Here is an 18482-nt window from a genome sequence, read left to right as displayed (position 1 = left end):
AACATTTTGGGGCGTTTGACCGCCGCGTTTGACTCCTATTTATTGCTTGTTTCTGTTTCAAAAACGACTGGCTATCAACTTGACAAGTTTGGGCTTCGGAGATCAAATATATTTAAAAGACGTTTATTTAGTTAATTCAGTCTTTGTCATTGATAGATTAAATGGGTATTAAGTCAGAAAACGTGGTGTAGCCTAGTTGGGAAATATTATTGTTTCTAGTTTTATTATGTTATATTTTTAAGGATCTCTTTTTAATGTTGGTTTAATCATCTGTGAACTGGTGCTGTAAACAGAAAAGAGCATGATGGTGGTGAGTGTTTTTAACTATTTAGGCCTTTCTTATAAATGCATTCATTAGTATTGCATGGTTTCTTTTAAGTTATTATTATTTTTTAATTAATTAGTATTGCAGGGTTTCTTTTAAATTATATATTTTTTAATAATAAAAATCTCCATATGACATTGCTATCGTTGAAGTGTCATTCTAAATAAACTATTAAGTCAAGGTAATTTGAAAGCCCTAAAATAAATTGCATGTATTCCAATTCAGTAAATTAAAGTAAATTCATTAGAAATTACTTTTAACATTTATTCATATTTATAAGAGTATAGGCTATCATTTAATAACAAGCCTTGTTTATTAAGTTGTTTGCACTCAGATGATGAAGACTTTTTTTTTTGAACAGCTCAGGCTTCAATTTATTAAAGTCTTGACTGTATTTTACAGCAACACGTTTGCATTAATTATAGTGATTCAAGTGTTTAGATGCATAAAAGTACATGTATATGACATGGTAACCACGATTTGTTTAGTCTCTGCAAACCTGATTCAGTATTCTGCATGTTTAATCACCATGGCACCTTGGCTGAACAATAATTGCATTGTTTTTTTAGTGCTTTGTTACTAAGAGAACTTGTATTCATCTTTTATTAGGACCTCGTGTTTTCTTCCAGGTTTGTATGTCCTCTGCATGATCAAAGTCTGCATTTTTCATTTCAACATGGCAATCTGGAATTGGTCTCAGACCCAGACATTTACCTGCTTCGAGTCTATCAGCGTGCCAAATATTACACGTTGTATCTCTGAAACCACCCGCACACACAAGACCTGTTAGGTCTAAACTACGTAGAACTGTGGTGTCTGAACTCTAAAAGATGTTCTTGGCCGGGCGTCGTCTTCGCAACCGGTCAGATGTGCCATGCGTTTGGTTGAGTCACCTTCCTGTGGGATTCGCCGTTTATGAGTTTGGCCTTTCATCCTCTCTGTTTCCATTTTTCTAAAATGTGAGACTTTTGTTAACGGTTAGTTTTACTTCATTCGAAGTTTGTTTTGAATTTGCCAAATGTCAATGCTTATTTTCTTCTGACTTTCCCACCGGATGCCAAAGAGGCTGAACGTTACTTCGTTGCCTGACTATGGGCAAGCTCGCCGCCATCTGCCTGTCAGATCACAGTAGAGTCGGCTAGCCTAGAGGTCTTTGAACCAATATTAGGGTGGGAACGCCACAGGAAGAGAGGCTTATTGATGATGGAAGGCCTCAGCATACGGCACACATGCCTTGATCAGCTGGAACTGCCATAAGCGAACACCCTAGGCATGAAGGGAGCCGTGTGATATTTGTTGATGGGTGGGTGTGTTGGGGGAGGGGTGTAATGGGGGACAGGGATGACAGCGGCCTCTTTGTCTTTGGCTCTCAGAGCCGTGTGAACGTGTCTGAGTTGGCCCTGCCTCACGTGACGTGGCTGCCCTCACTCCTCCCTGTCCTTTGTTCGACCAATCTGGGAGCCACCCCTGATTGAATGGGATTATATCCCAGCAGGGGATTGATTCCGGGGGCCTGTATCTGGCTGGCCTGGGGTCCCTGCGGAACAATGCAGATCCACCCTCCTTGCCACCCCTCCTGTCTTGCTGCACCCCTCCGGCCAAAGCTCAGTCATCATGAGACTGCATAGGAAGCCCACGGGAGGCTGGAGCTTCTGGGAATGAAGCAGAACCTCAAAAAGACAGTCTAGAAGGGGATGCGTTTATATTTGTGAAGTCCATCTGTTGGTGCTTGAGAATGCTGTTTACAGCCACATCTGGTTTTTCGGAAGTGTTTTTGCACAAGTGTTTGTGCTTATCTGAGACTAACAAGGTGTCCCAAGCGAGCATGTTTTCCATGTTATTCTGAAGGTTTATCCAGGCCTTTAGTCTGTATTTCTGCGGCGTCATGTGTGGCATCAAGCCAAACTTTCTTTTACTTTCAGTGTAGACAGGCTGATCACATCACACCTGGCTTGAAATGGTGCCATGTACTGAGTCCTCTCTGTTTGCCCCGTTTAGTTCAGCAGACATTAAACAAGTGACTGAATGATTTGCTGATGGAAGGCCTAAAACGCATTGCAGTCAGGCCTCTGCTTCCTTCACTGTTGATCTGGGGGATATTCCAGAAAGCAGGTTATCTAACATACCTGGGTATGTTTAAGAGTAAGTTAGCAGATAACCTCAACTTTTAGGTTCCAAAAACAGAGCCATGGCAACTCACTCTCTGAACAATAACTTCAGGGTCAGTTTGCTTAAGAGGTGTTCAGATGCATGCCATATAATGAATATAGTTATATTAATAAGTACATTTGTTATATAGTTAGTTATATAATATACAATATTAATTCTACAGCACTATTACAAGGTAGGGCTGTGCGATATTGAAGAAATGCGGTATGCAATATCTTGTTCAATAATGCAATATTCGATATGCGATACGACATCGCTATTAGTGTGTAAAATCAATTTAAATTATATATTAAAAATATTAAAAAACTGAGAATGAAAAAAAAATTTCACTTTTTTTTTTTTTCTGGGAAAAGAAAGCAGTGCTACACCTTCTGAAAGGGATCAGCCGTGTTTTAGCAAACATTATGTCACAAATCGTTCCCGTTTCTGTGTGTGTCAGACAGTGCAAGACTTTTATTGTTTTAAAACAATTGTACTGAGACTTTTATTGTTTTTGTTTTATTGTTTTTCGCAAATTATTGCATTTAATAACTCTTTTTAATGTCAGGCAAGTCTCATAAGTAACAGTTGCGTGCCCAGTCTATTCTCTGCTCTATGCGTCGACCTAAAACATGCATATCGCGATGTGTACATTTGCGATATTTCAATGTATTGCACAGCCCTACAAAGTAATGTTTGAATGTTAATTCAATTCAAATATATTTATCTTATTGTCATCTTGCCCATGGATCTGCATTCAATGAATTAGCATCAAACAAACAATATAATCCTTATTCTCAGTGAATAAAGATTATTTATTAAACAAAAACGTCAAAAAAAGAATTGCACAACCACCAAATAGGTGGTGATGTGCACTAAGTAGGGTATGTAAATCACCATTAAACAAAAGAAGTAGAATGGTGTGCTTTTTTATTTAAATTTTTCTTGCTTTTTCTTAGCGTCTGTTTCCACGGTGAATCTTTGATTTGTCGCTCTGTCTTGTGTGTAAACCGGGAACATACTCTGAGTTGGCTGAACTTACTCCGTGACCCGTTAATCAGCATGCCTTGAGTAAGCAAGGTTTGGGTTAATCAACCGGGAGTTCAAGGTATATATGGCGGCAAGTTAACCTTGCTATCTGGAATACCGCCCGGAAAATCATTTTGTTTGTTTTGCCTTATTTATTCAGATAAATCATCCCCAGAGATGACCAGACGCACAGGTTTTTGCACTTTTACAATGTAAAATGGGGCCAAAATGTGGTGCAGTGGAAGGGTCCAGGAATTTCTGTCAAACAGATGCCTTTATGCTTCCTCTTTAGTCTTTTGTTCTGGTGCCACTCTTCTGGCGTAGGGTGTGAGAATTTCCTACAGTTGTTTGTGGGCGGAGGAACAGGCCCCCTGCCTCTGTCACATTATGAAGAAAACAACAGGTCACAAATGGTCACGCACTTAAAGGGATAGTTCACCCAAACTTTTCATAATTGTCTTCGTTTCCTCACTTTCATACCATCCCAAACCCTTACAGCTTTATTTATTTTTTGTATTATTATTATTATTGAGTCTCTTGGTAAAAAATAAAATAAAAAATGCTATCTGTGTTTAAAATTAAACGAATTTAAAGCGCCCCAATTTAAACATTCAAGCGCAAGAAAAGAAAGAACTTGAAAGCTGTGAGTAGATATTGAGTTCTCTTAAGTTTTGTGCTTGAATAGACAAATTTACACAATTTGTCTTGGTGAGGATTCTAGCAAACATATTAGGCCCTGTCTTAAGTGAATGTAAACCATTGATAAATATAATGCATGTGTATATTATCATTGCATTGGATCTGTGCATTTTGTCTTAAAGTGACAGCAGCCTTATATTCCTGCTGTCTGTGTTTTTAATGTTAATTAAACAACAAAAGACAAGGAAATAACTCTGCTCTTGACTGAATAGCTTTTGTAATTTTAGTAATGATACATTTTTATTTATTTATTTAAATACAGTGAAGATTTTAAATGCAATGTTTTACATTTGACTACTTTATTCAATATCGGTACATGAAAACTGATGTTCGATGCCTGAAAAGCACAGTTTATTTTATGGACTTGGACCCCATTGACTAGGCCTATAATAATATCCACAACAGTGAAAACACTCTTCAAATTGTCTTTTGTGTTCTGCCAAAGAAAAAGTTATACAGGTTTGGACTGACATTTGGGTGCAAAAAAAAAAAAAAATTGTTATGGGAGCTATCATTTTAAACCTTTTAGTTAAGTACCCATAGACTTTTACCCAAAGTGGTATACTTGTAACCACTTTAAGGCCTAGGATAACTCTACAATTTATTAATGTTGTCAAAATTGACCTTCCTTGCTGAACCCATTTACCATTGGGCTGAACTAGATGACCGTTATACCCGATGGCTCTGCGTCTCTATGTGCTGGCAGCTGTGTCTCGCTACATGTTGTAAGGCTGATCGAACACTAAATCCATTTTAGCGGCACTCAGCAGGTCTTCTGGTCAATTTAAATTCGAGGCTTAGCATCTGTCCAGCTGTGACTCCACAGGAACAGGCCTCTTAATATGGCACATCAGTCTCCGTGCAGGATAGAGAACGGCTTCCCCCAGTTTCAGAGGAACTGTGCTGCAGAAGAATCTGAGCTGCACTGATGATGCTGCCGAAAGAGAGAGCTCTGCTTGGGTCTAACTTTTGCTGAGCAAGCAAAGACAATAAAAGTCAGATAATCATAGCCAAATAAAAAGTCAGTCACACATGTGCACTTCTCTAAATGTTTCGCATCTGTGACTGAGCGTGTGGCACTTTGATCCATATGTGGTTCAAGAGGGTAATTAGTTAAATGTCTTTATGTAATTAATTATTTACTTTAGATATTACAAGTGACTTTATCTGTACCACATTGGCTGATTAACTCTTTACTTTTTATATTTAATATTAGTTTTAATATTATCGGATAAATCTCAAAATGAATATATTTCTCATACTGTAATGTTGTTTTTTTATTTTTTTTCATTCACATTTAAAATGATTTTTAGTTTTCGACGTTTTCATTTTATCAATTGACAAAATGGTACAGAATAATATTTAGTTTTAATATTGGTGCATCCCCAAGTGGTCTCAAATCATTGAGAAGTTTGTTATAGTGGTTGACCTATATACCACTACTAAGGCTAATATAACAGCTGATATTTGCTTTTTTTTAAAAAGCCCATTCTTTGTCTTCATTAGTTTAACATCTATATTTAACAGTTTTGTCTAATAATTAAAGAGGCCAATGCTAAAATACATTTTCATACACTGTCTGCATTTACAAGAGATGCATTTTTGTCATTTTAAAGTCTTTGAATATCTTTTGACTTGACAACCACTCAGAACATCTCAGCAACTGCACATCAGCACACTAAAAATAACGTAATGCTTTCACAACCTTATGGCAAAGCTCCGGCAACCACAACCTCCTAGCATCATAGTGGTGAGTTCTATAGACAGGCACTTTTGAGGGATATTGCTGACTATATTCCCAGCCACTTGTAATAATTGATTTTTGAGAGTCGACAGCATTTTTATGTAGTTACTAGCCTCTTTTCTGATGAATGCCAGGCCCAACATCTCTACCTGGAAGGTTGATGACTCATATTTTTATACTGGCTTCAGATGTTGCAATCTCTATGAGTGGCAAATATCAAAAGCATGCTTCTTATTTTTTCATTCTTATCTCTTAACAGACCCTAATGAACCGGTTGTGCAACTCGTAGTGCTGTCAAGCTCCTTTCTGCGTTCCTTGTGTGCACTGCAGCACCCCCTACAGGAATATGTCTGCAGCGCAGACTCAGAATGACCGGGAACAGCGCTGGGGTTGTCTGGAGTCTCTCGGCCTCAGCCAAAAGGAGCTGGTCTTGGCGGAGGCCCTGCAGATGGAGTATGACGCCCTTGCCCGCCACCGACAGGACAAGAGCCCGGCAAACACGCTACCCCCTGACACCAGCAAGTCCTCGCCCTCGAGGAGCGAGCCCTCCCTGCCTAGACGTGTTCCTAGCCCCCCTTGGAATAATTTGCAGCAAGGTGTGTCCGGATCTGACCCCATGCTCAACCAAGTTCAACCCGGAGTGTCGAACCTTTCGCGCTCCAGCGGCGAGTCTCACGGATTTAGCAAGGAGCCTCGTTACATCCTGGACGAATGGGAAAGTGACTTTGAAGGAACATCGCAATTGCTGTCAAAAGGCCTGCCGTCCCTAGATGAGCCTCCGCCGCCGGTACCGCCCAGGAATCCTATCCCTCAGAACGATTCTTTTATTGTCCATCGAAGCTCAGCTCCACGGGATGTCAACTTGTTCACTCCTGAGGTGGACCAGCCCAAGCTTACCTCTGGAGACGCACTGAACTACGACAACCTCAATGATTCCCTGAGCAAGCTAAATGGGGATTGGCTTTCACCAAATAGGAGCCGGAGAGTAAATGGGGACAAACCAGGGAAGGCAGTAGCTCGCAGTAACACCCTTCCTCCACAAATTCCTCCCCGCACCTATCTTCCGGGGCAGAAGAGCACAAGAAGCCAGCGCAGAGTATCAGTTGATCCGGTGAGCATTCATAGATTTTTTCATGATTGCCTGGAAGGCTTTTTATTATTATTATTTATTATTATTATTTTTTTATAAACATTTTATATTGAGAAATTGTGACTTTTTACTTTGAGATAAAACAATATTTATTTTTATTAAATCTCTTAACACTTTTTAGGTATCTCTGGGTTCCAGACCAAATGGCTTTGGTTACGAGCTCTTTCAGGTGTCAGAAGAGAGGGATGAAGAAGTGGCGGCCTTCTGTCATGTACTTGACTTGTGAGTTACCACGTTGTGTATTTGTCTTTCATAACCACTTTTAAAAATGATGCTTAAATATTCATTTAAAACAAGTTTATACAATAATTTGAATAATGGCGTATTATTTAGAATATTAATTCAAATTGATTTATCTAAATCCTTACTGTTTTCATCAGGCTACGATTGGCTTACCCATGCAACGACTACTCAAAAAACGCAGGCTTTGTCTGGAGCCCATGCGTGGCGCAAGATGAACTGCAGCAGGGCCTAGGGGTCAGCATAAAGGTCACCGTTTACAGTTACCACTTCAGGGAACCCCACACTTTCTCTTGTGATGGTAAGAACTTGTGTATTTACTTAGGCCACACAGTAAATTCGCTTGTCAATTCGCCTTTTAGTGCTTAATACTGTTCTTTACACGCACAGTTCAGCAATTTACGGGAGTGACAACTGCATTCTACAAACAAGTTAACACCTGTGGCTTTTGTGACATCCACCAAAATTTGTGTGTGTACAACCGAACAACTAATTTTTAATGACATACTTTAATGTGCATCAGAAATGTTTTTTTCTTCATTGTGCGGTGCAATAAATTACAGGGAAAGCAGTTACAAGCTTAGACTAACGTGCTGCTCGAAAAAACGGCAAGCAAGAAAAAGCCCCCAATAAACCAAAATAATGTTTTAGGCTGAAAATAGGATACATATAGCAACTCCTACCATCTTACTTTAAAGCAGGGGTGGGGAACTTTGCTTCAGAAGGGCCACTCTCTTGCAGAGTTTAGCTCCAACCCTAATCAAACACACCTGAAGTTAATCAAGGTCTTCAGGATTACTAAAGGCTCTGTCCCAAATGGCACATTTCATGTGCACTTTCGGTCTTGTGGACTTACAATGGCCATTGCGTGCACGTGTCCGTTAAGGCCACAAGACCGTAGGGGGTCCCATTCGTAATTTACGCTTAAAGAAGGGTGCTCGTGAGCGCCCCCTTTGCGGCTGCTATGCGCCCTCAATGCGCACTTCAGCTGAGCCCACGAGTTTGCGAGCTACGAAGAGGACTTCTACCAGGCAGTCAAAGCGGCATTACGTTGTGAAAGTGCAGACTCAGAGGAAGGCCGTGAGGGTTTACGGTGCCATTTGGGACAGGGCCAAAGTTACAGGCAAGTGAGTGTTTTTTTTCAGGGTTGGAGCTAAACTCTGCAAGAGAGTGGCCCTTCTGGATCAACATTCCACACCCCCTGCTTTAAAGCGATAGTTCACCCCAACAGATTTAATTCTGTAATTTACTCGCCCTTAAGTTGTTCCAAACTTGTATGAATTTCTTTCTTCTGCTGAAAAAAAATATAATTTGAAGAATATGGGGAAATAAACAGTTGATGGACCCATCTGACACAAATGCTATGAAACTGTTTGGTTACCAACATTCTTCAGAATATCATATTTAGTGTTCAGCAGAAGAAATATATTCATACAGGTTAAAGGGTTAGTTCACCCAAAAATGAAAATTCTGTCAATAATTACTTACCCTAATGTCGTTCGACACCCGTTCATCTTCAGAACACAAATGAAGATGTTTTTGTTGAAATCCGATGGCTCAAAGGCCTTCATTGACACCAATGACATTTCCTCTCAAGACCCATAAAGCCACTAAAGACGTCGTTACAAAGCCCATCTCACTACAGTGGTTCTTCAATAATTTTATGAAGCAACAAGAATAGTTTTTGTGAGCAAAGAAACTAAATAATGACTTGTATAGTGATGGGCTGATTTCAAAACAAAGTTTTGAACCTTTATGAATCAGTTTATAGATTCATGATTCGGATAGCGTGCCAAACTGCTGACTTTTTAACAACGTCTTTAGTGCTTTTTATGGCTCTTTATGGGAGAGGAAATGACATTGGTGTCAATGAAGGCCGGTCTGAGCCATCGTATTTCAACAAAAATATCTTAATTTGTGACATGAACGGAAGTCTTATGGGTTTCAAATGACATTAGGGTACGTAAATAATGACAGAACTTTTATTTTTGGGTGAACTAACCCTTTAAGGGTGAGCAAATGACAGTTTTTCATTTTTGGGTGAACTATCCCTTTAACTCCCTTCAAGCTTGGCTCACGAAGCAGTGGGGTTACCAATGATATACAGCTTTAACTGTAATATTTCTTTTTGATCAGAAAAGTGGACACCAAACACACGAGATGCCAGAAGACTGCTATGGTTACCGCGGTGTCAATCAATGCAGTTTCAGGAGTGAGTCGTGTTATGTACACTCATGGAACAAGAATTTTAGGGGACTCACACTCGCATTCAAAAGCGTTTGTCACTCTAGAAACCTATCGTGTCCTTGGCCTTTTTTATTTTCTAACAGTACAGATCATAATACTTTTGAATATTCTACATCAACTCTGAGCTTGGTTAAAATTGTAAATCTGTATTCTCTGTTCCACATCATGAAACTTTTGAACAGTACCACAGGATCTCGTTTGAAAGACTGGTCTAAACTCTGAATTCTCTTAATGGCATTACACTGAATGGGCGTTCTGCCAGCCATCTGTTTTGTGTACTCAATTAAGAGGCAGCTTTTCATTCACCCACTTTGGAGGAACACACACGCACGCGCGCAAGCATGCACAAACAGATAGGGCCTCATGTGGCAAGATTAGAGAGGGGCCCGAGAAATATGTCATGAACATGATTTCACTCTCCCTTATTCACGGCACTTGTTTATCTTTTGTTTTTTCCCGCTCTTTCATGATTTGCTTCACATATGCCCCTTATCATGGCTGCCTGCCAGTGTATGATGAACTGTCTGTGGTGCCATTCTCACATGGGTCTCCTTTTGTGTCATAAGCAGCTGTGAAATCTGCTAAATGTTAATGAAAACAATGCAGGTCAACTCATAATAGTTTGTAGGGTATGGAAATGTTTTATTGGGCCTGTAAAGCATAGTTTTGACGGTTGGGTAGTGATATATTTACTCCACAGTTAAAGAATCTTTCCAATAAATATCCTTTTTTTTCATATTGTACATTTAAAATCAAAGTAGATTTTAATAGGAATGCATTTTGCCATTTATACTATGTACAACAAAATTAGGAAATGCTTCCCTTGATGCTTGAGAACGCATACAACATACATACAAAATGATCTAGAACAATTTATTACATTAATACATTTAAATTAGGGCTGTACTAGAATAATCGAATATTCGTTTGGTGAGGTGGCATTCGATTTTCAGTTTTGAGATTCGAATATTCTTTTCTTTTTTTTTTCAACACGTGACTTCCGTCGTGGACTCATTCTCACTCATGCTTGAAATAATAATAAATAAATAAAAAAACACCGCAACATGCTTTCAATAAAAGCATCGTGCATTTTAAAGATTTAAATGAACAAAAAGTCAAAATAAGACAAAATAAATCCCTTATATAGAATAAAACTAATTGTAATAGATATTACATTTTGTGTCATTTTAAAAACAATTAATTTATTCTTATTCAACTGTTTATAAGCATGCTACCGTGTTCTTTATTTATTACAGTTCGTTGAAATCACTGTGTGTTACTAATTTAATTTCTGTATTGGGATTCATTTGTTTTAAAGAAAGGTTCGTTATTAATACCTTATTAAAGTTCTTGATCTCAACAGACTTTGTGTTTTGTATCACTTGTGCACTGTCCGTTTTCGGAGCATAAACCGTGTAATGCGTACCTGAAACTGTTATATTTAAAAGATTATTAAATGTTTATTAATATTTAAAGAATGTGTGCCACCTGATCATATTGCACCAAATGCAACACTGCACTCCACTGGGTCTGCCGCAACACATTTACGATGCCGAAGAGTGAAACGTGAAGTCGTGAAAGATGATAGAAATGCAAACCGACACTATTATTATATATTTAGCCCCACCCACCGACGCTTCGAATATTCAATATTGATTGCCACCTAAGCTTCGAAGCTCAAAAAATGGCATTCGAAACAGCCCTAATTTAAATTAATATTAAAATGTAGTGAATCTTAAAATATCATAACCACTTTATTGAAAATAGGGTAACACTTATTTCAGTGGTCCACTTTAGACATTCTACTACTAACTAGAAGTAACTTTGATATTATGTCAACTAACCCTCAGTAGAGTATTACTAGACGTTCTGCTTTGACTATCTACTAACACTTTTTTATTTTTATTTTATTTTGACAATCTACTGACTATAAGTAACTTTGCAGGTACAATTTATTCTACTAACACAAATGCTAAACAGTCTACTAATAACTTCAATGAGAGTTTGTTGACGTAGTTGATAAGTAACTTATAGTTGGTTAATGAAATGGTAATAGTAATTTGATTTGAATTATGAATCTTCCCTTTTGATTTGACGAGATTCTGTTATTCATAGACCTGGAAATAACCTGCAATTTAAGTTTCTAAGCCTGACTTTCAAAAGTTATGAAAATAAAATGTACTGAAAAAAGTCAGAAATGTAATATGAAAAGGAATATAGTGACCATGAACAGTCATGTGTGCTCATGCACACCATTGGACAATCCATGTGTCCTGTGTTGCTATGTCAGGTATTTCAACAGACTGAGCAATGATTAAATAAAAAAACACAAGTAAACCCTTGTCAGTTGACCACCCTCTAAAAATAATCAAATCAGTAATCAACTGACAAAAATGATTTTTTTTTTTTTTTTAACAATAATTTAATTACCAGTAGCAATACAAATTTGGAAATTGTGCCTTGTGTGCAAGTGTGGGTTGAAAGTATCTTGTTTCTGTCTTTCCATGTGCACTACTTACACTCCCTGTGGTCTCTAATTGGAATGAGTGGTCCATTCACATGAAAAAAATATTAAGAGCCTATCCTTTAGACTCATGTTCTAATAGAACTGGCCCAATTCATTATTGAGAGAGAGTGTGTGAGAGAGAGACAGGGACGTTTCTCCAAAATGTGCTTTTACTGTGACTGCAGTGCAGTACATCTGCCCAGATGGAGTGTAATTTGTGGGGTGGATTATTCTTTTTCTGGTTCATCCCTACCTCTGCCCTTTCTTTCATATTCTCCTAGTGAAGTGATGACCATTACCAAGGGAAAATTCCCATCTTGTCTGTCCACCGAATGTCTTCAGATCAGTGGTTGCTAATTTACTGCATCAGGAGCATCTGGTAGCGTTTTTGTTTTCAGGAAGGACTGCACAGACTTTTCATTAATTGATGACCGCTTATTGATCTCACTACAGGATAAACCGATACCTTTTGAGGCATACTGGGCACTTGTTCTGTTTCTTTGTGTGCTCAATCAGTCAAGCTGGCCATGTCATAAACGGATACTAACGCACTAAAAAAGCTGTAATAAAGTTAGCTAATAACTTGTATAGTAACCAACTCTTATAGATAACTACCGTATATAATTAATTTTTGCAGTCAACAACATTTATCCTGCACAAAACCAATGAAAATCTGTGTGACCGACAGTATTATATTTAAAAAGATGAATTTACAACCTAATAAAGCTATAAAAACCATACAAAAAAGTAGACCGCACAATGATAAAAATGAATCAGTGAATCATTTAACTGGATAATTGAACTGAATCACTCAAACTAAAAGATTTGTGGAAATGACTCTGAAAGTTTAGGGCCGGTAAGATTTTCTTAAAGTAGTGTACTAGAGATTATAAAGGAGCAGGCTTTAGGAAGATGAGTTTTTTCCTCAGTTCGCTTAGTTGTTATACTGATGACAATTTAGAAGTGCATTGTTTTATTAACTCAAATAAAATGTGGCATGTTACTTTAAAAGCTACACCATGCCACTGAACATTTTTACTTATTTACTCCCCAAAATTGTCGGATGGTTTTCTCATAATGCATGTAAAGTTAAGTAATGTCAGTATTGTTCTTCTCTTCTTAAAGGATCTTCAACCATAGACCTGCTGATCTATCAAACCCTCTGCTATTCCCATGATGACCTGGATATGATTGATGTGGACGACTACCTGCTGAAAATCTGTGGCCATGCAGAGTTCCTCAAAAAGTAAGAATTTACGGTTCACAAATATTGACTTGACTGAATCTCACTTCATGATGCTTTGTTTGCTGGCTATCTAAATGTATATACCGTCCATTGAGCTACATCAAAAGTTACATAAATTAGCCTTCATCTTTAGCCTGCCAAATTACCGTAAAAGGCAATTCGCAAACTTGGGATGAAAACTTGTTTGAACTAATTTGTGTTGAAATATTATCAAGTCTGTAAACAGGACGTTAACACAGGCCAGAGGCGGAACCCGCTGAAGATGAAGGCAAATACTGTACCAGGCACAGCAAGCTCCCTATTTGCAACGTTCGAAATATAGGAAGAAAAACATAAATATTGAATTGGGGTAGGGGTTTATATGAGTACATCTCTGAAAGAAACGGACTGTCTTCAGAAATGTCTTAATGCCAAATTATTTTCCTCTTACCTCCAAAGAAACCGCTGCTGTTCCATAAGTGCCACCTACTGTCATATAATGAATTTTCATTTTCATTCAGTCCATCTGCTGTTTTTGTTTTGTGCATTAATTTTACAAATCTAAAGTCAGACTAGGGGTGGGCGATATCTCGATATTTAAAATATATCGAGATATTTTTTCAGCTCGATATGGATTTGGACATATCGTATATATCGATATATTGTTTATATTTAATTCTGATTCGGCCACTTTGTTTGTTTGCCTTCTCTGTGTTGTGCTCGCGGAGCCTCGCGCGCCTCCCGCCTCTTGCTTTGTTCCCCCTCCCCTCGCGTGTCGTCTCATTGAACACGGCTGCTTCCACAACCAGGTGAGGATTAGTTATCATGTTGACAAGCGCGCACGTTGTTCAGGACTCAGTTTAGAGACCATGTTTTCCTTCTAACACAACTGCTTGCTAAAATTCATAAAGAAATATTAATGTTCATCATAGTTCAAATCGCACGTTTCACCCACAGTCAGGTGATTGACACTATTGGTGCGAGACGCGGTCGCAATCATGCCAGTTTATGATCTGTGTCTAACTGATCGCATAGTTTTCGGTTAAAATGTCAAAATGGTCGCATATCATTTGAAAACATTTAAAAAGTATTGCAATATCATTACTATTATTATTTTGTCAGCTTTATCACAGGATTATGATGAATAGGTCTATTCACGTTTTAACCAAGAGGGAAAAACGCGACATCCCGGGTGTCCTGAGACACGCGGTGCTCTTCTGTAAATTGTACTGTATCATATTATCATATAGCCTACCTTCTGACATTCATATTTCGTTCTGTAACTGGAAAAGAAGTGAAATTCAGCTCATGTGTAGCCTACATGATCTGCATGATGAGTTTGAATTTTGTCAAACTCATGACAAACATCACTGTTTGAATTTTGATACAAATTTAACAGGAAATGGTGTTATGACAAAATCAGTTTATTTATATCTCAGTCATGCCCCCATCTTTCTGCAAAATGCTTACTGTTTACTTTAACTGTAAAAAAGGGAGTCTTTGATTCATCTTTTGAAAGCATGAAATAAATGAAAAGAAGGCAATATTATTTATTTTCTTTTACAGTTAAATTATTATTATTTATGTAATCAGGGAGTTTTTTTTTTAAATGTAGCAAAAGCAATTGACTACCTCTTTGCACTTCAATTTCAAAAAAAAAAGTTTTTGTGGTATTTGGCATATTTTTTTTTTGCTGTAGTTTTTAGGGGGTTATTTTTCCTGTAAAGATATCGAGATATATATCGTATATCGAGATATATTTTTTGCTCCATATCGCCCAGCCCTAAGTCAGACCATTATGTTTTTGCTTAATTTTTGAAATTCTACAATTTAAACACAATTGCTCATGCTACATGTTTAGCATCTTTGTTTGGGTTGAGTGTAATGCTGTGGTTGCCTCTGTCTGATTTTAAATGACTACATCTATTTAAGGTCAGTTTGCCTGTCATAGAACAAATAAAACACAAATTTGCTTAAATTAGTGGTGCACCAGTCACAATATGTTTTTTTTCTCTCTTTTCTTTATGTAGGACCATGATTAGCCTGATATTCATGTCTGTCTGGCAATAATTCATAATCCAGACTTGTTGTAAATATTGTTGACATCAGGTTTTTGTGGACATCTGCATTTTTCTTCCAAGGGATTCATCCACCTCACATTGGCTCAACTTGAGTGAGCGGTCAGATTTTCTCCCTAAAGTATTGTGACTAAAAGCGATTTCCCAGCACCCCCATCCCCCCAACACACACACACACACACACACACACAGCTTGTCAGTTTGCAGTGTGTTGCTTAAACTTTACCGCCAATAGCATAATGAACTACATGTTACAAGCATTTTTATTGTACGTCCATTTGAGTTGTCGGTGGAAATGGGGTGATTCCAAAAAAAAAAGAGCTGAACTGATGATCTGCGGTTTGTGGTCTGAAATGTTTCTCGTCATATAACTTGTGGCCCTTCAATTGTGGTTTCTTAGAAAACAAGCTGTGCTTATGTCTGTGGACTGCTGTTACCACATTTGGTTTTCCAATGACACGACCACCATTTTGAGGCAGACTTAACAAATAATAACTTATACATGCTTTTCTTTTATTTCTTTTTTTTTTTTTATAAAGGCCACTTGACATTTTTGGTTGTACAGTTGGTTGCATTTCTTTTTAAAGGCCAAACAGACTGAGTTGAGACTGAGTGTGTCTATTCAACAAGAACTGCAGGTGTGATTGTGTTGAATGTTGGTTGTTTTTGCTGTGGGTGCAGCTGTGTGATAGGAAGTGTGTCTTTTCCTGATAACCATGTGCTTGTGCAGGGCCGCGAGAAGGCGGCACATTGTGTGTATGACATTAGAAAATAAAGTGCATCAGTTTCAGAACAATAACGTACTTCCCTCATAGAGGCCTTTTCTGGGTCCTCACACGTGCTTTAGTTTTTCAGTTTCTGTATGATTTCTGAGTGTTTCACTGACATTTAGAGGAACAGTTTGTGGGATCGTCATGCTAAATTTTTAGACCAAGGTTATTTTAAAGGAAAATGTACAAAAATGCCTAAAACTTCTATTTAAATGGTTTGTGCACCGTATTGCGTGACAAAAGGGTGCTATATTCCTTTTACACATTACATGTGAAATGTTGCTTGGCGTGGTTAAAAGATGATTTGCATTAATTTAATATGCATTAATTTAAATAGTGTATTAATGTATAAAATATTTCATTTTACATTATGTGCATTACTGTTCAAAAGTTTGGAGTTTTTTTTCTCGTGCCCAAACATTTAATTGAAATTGTCAAACAATTACAATATTAAAAACTTTTATATTTTTTAATGTAATTGAAGACTTTTCAGCTTTGCTGAAACAAAAATTCAGCTTAGCCAAAGGAATACAGCGTCATATGATCCTTTAGAAATCATAATAATATGCTGATTATCAACGTCCCATTTTTATCGACTCTGTAAACAGCTGTGCTGCTTTTTAATTCATTCTTGCTGAAGTATTAATTTCTTTAAAAAGTCATACTGACCCAAACTTTTGAACGGTATTGTATACAATACCAATAGATCTTAAGTTTGCTTTTGCCTCTTTTCTTTCTGCTAAGCACCGAGACTCTGGCGAGCTTTGAGTACATCCAGCAATGTCTGAAGTTTGACTGGGACATTCGACTAAATCTTATCAAACGGACTTCTGTCAGCATGGAGCTTGCACGACTGGTAAGACCCAAGCTGAAAGCAGATGGATTACATGCCCCACATGTTTTCTTGTTTAAACATTTGAAATTGCAGGAAACACCTGTAAGGAAACCTTTTAGCATCAACAAGCCTACAGTCTTTGTGTACTCAATTCTTGATAGTCTGTATAAAACATTGAATTACAGGTGTGAATGAGTGATTAACCCTTCTGAATGTTGAACATTTTAATCTTTGTACCAGGCATGTATGTTCATTATGCAATTCTTGGAGTAAACTGTATATATGCATGATATGTGACACCTAGATTTTGCACTTGCACTTAAAAATAAAGGTATAGATTTTCACAGCAATAACATTGATGATCCTTAGTGTAAAGAATATTTAAATTTTCTAAAGAACTTTTTGTTTCATGGATATTAAAGCTTCTTAATGGCTTCATAGACCCCATTAGATGCTAATGGTGTTTGAATTCTTAAATGTTTGCATTATTTAATGAATGTTGTTGACTTGACAGCTTGAGGATGATGAAACTCCATCCACCATGAACCACAATATTCTACTGCAAGAGAGGCCAATCAAACAGACTGTGACCAGGTAAGGCCACGGTTATGAGGTTTAGGCTGTCGTTTGCATGAGTGGTTTCTTCCACACTGTTTGACTTTCATTTGTGTGACAGGGAGGCACTGACTCTTCTACTGGATACCTTTCACAATGAGGCTGAGTCTTTTCTTTTATCAGAGGTAAGCTCGTTACTAACATTGCTTATCTGAAGATGGTTTGATAATGTTAAAAGGTACCCCATGCAAGTTTTTTTTTTGGTCAACTCTCAGTCCTTCGTCTAAAACTTGTTTTTGTTTTACCCCGATTCACTAGAGTAAGCCTATTATTGGTTTTCGTGGAAAGTTGTGTACATCCGTCACACGCTTGTGCATTTTTCGTCATATTCATAAATGGAGAAGTTGCTTCGGTTACTTTAAAGCGTGTATGTTGTGGGAGTGGCATAGGCTAGTTGCCACAACAATTGAAAATTCATCCGTTAAAAAAAGCCGAACTGAGTAGTCTGCTGGCAAATAACATACAACAGAGCTTGTAATAAAACAAGAATCAACATCAGCTTGGCTGAACTGGGATTTGAGATGTTTCTAAAGCTATGGGGAGATGGAATATTTATTACTTAACAGGCAAATAAGATATTGAACAGATACATTACCATATGTAGCTCTCAGAGTTCATTGTAAAGCATTATAATGAATAGTCACTTCATTATGGTTGTAGCGCTGTGTTGAATTTATTTTCAAGGAAGTATCAGGTCTATTAATGGGTATAGCTACAGTAATGTCTTCAGCTAGTCTTCTTGAGATCCTTTACATACAAACTGGATATCTCTTAAGCCTAGTAGTGAATGTTTTAAGTAGAAGAATAATCGTTTTGTATTTTTAGTTATGAGAGAGGACCATATTCATCCGCACAATCATGTTCTTCTGCA

At 37.7% G+C, this 18482-nt stretch overlaps 1 protein-coding gene across 3 annotated transcripts in view; it reads left to right on the top strand.

Moving 5' to 3' along the window:
* The window catches only part of pik3c2b (phosphatidylinositol-4-phosphate 3-kinase, catalytic subunit type 2 beta), a 50951-nt gene that overhangs the window by 571 nt on the left and 31898 nt on the right, over positions 1-18482 (top strand). For 2 of the 3 annotated variants that reach the window (XM_067432386.1, XM_067432388.1), the window contains exons 2-8: positions 6205-7056; positions 7217-7317; positions 7476-7636; positions 13214-13334; positions 16906-17017; positions 17511-17590; positions 17673-17736. In XM_067432386.1, the coding sequence (XP_067288487.1) occupies positions 6292-7056; positions 7217-7317; positions 7476-7636; positions 13214-13334; positions 16906-17017; positions 17511-17590; positions 17673-17736 (1404 nt within the window). In that variant the 5' untranslated portion in view covers positions 6205-6291. Of the gene's footprint in view, positions 1-156; positions 311-6204; positions 7057-7216; positions 7318-7475; positions 7637-13213; positions 13335-16905; positions 17018-17510; positions 17591-17672; positions 17737-18482 lie in introns of those variants that run through there. The other variant, XM_067432387.1, reaches the window with a different exon arrangement.

The sequence above is a fragment of the Pseudorasbora parva genome, chromosome 22, assembly GCF_024679245.1.
Source record: "Pseudorasbora parva isolate DD20220531a chromosome 22, ASM2467924v1, whole genome shotgun sequence".
NCBI classification, from domain to species: Eukaryota; Metazoa; Chordata; class Actinopteri; order Cypriniformes; family Gobionidae; genus Pseudorasbora; species Pseudorasbora parva.
This window is presented reverse-complemented; position numbering and strand designations above follow the sequence as displayed.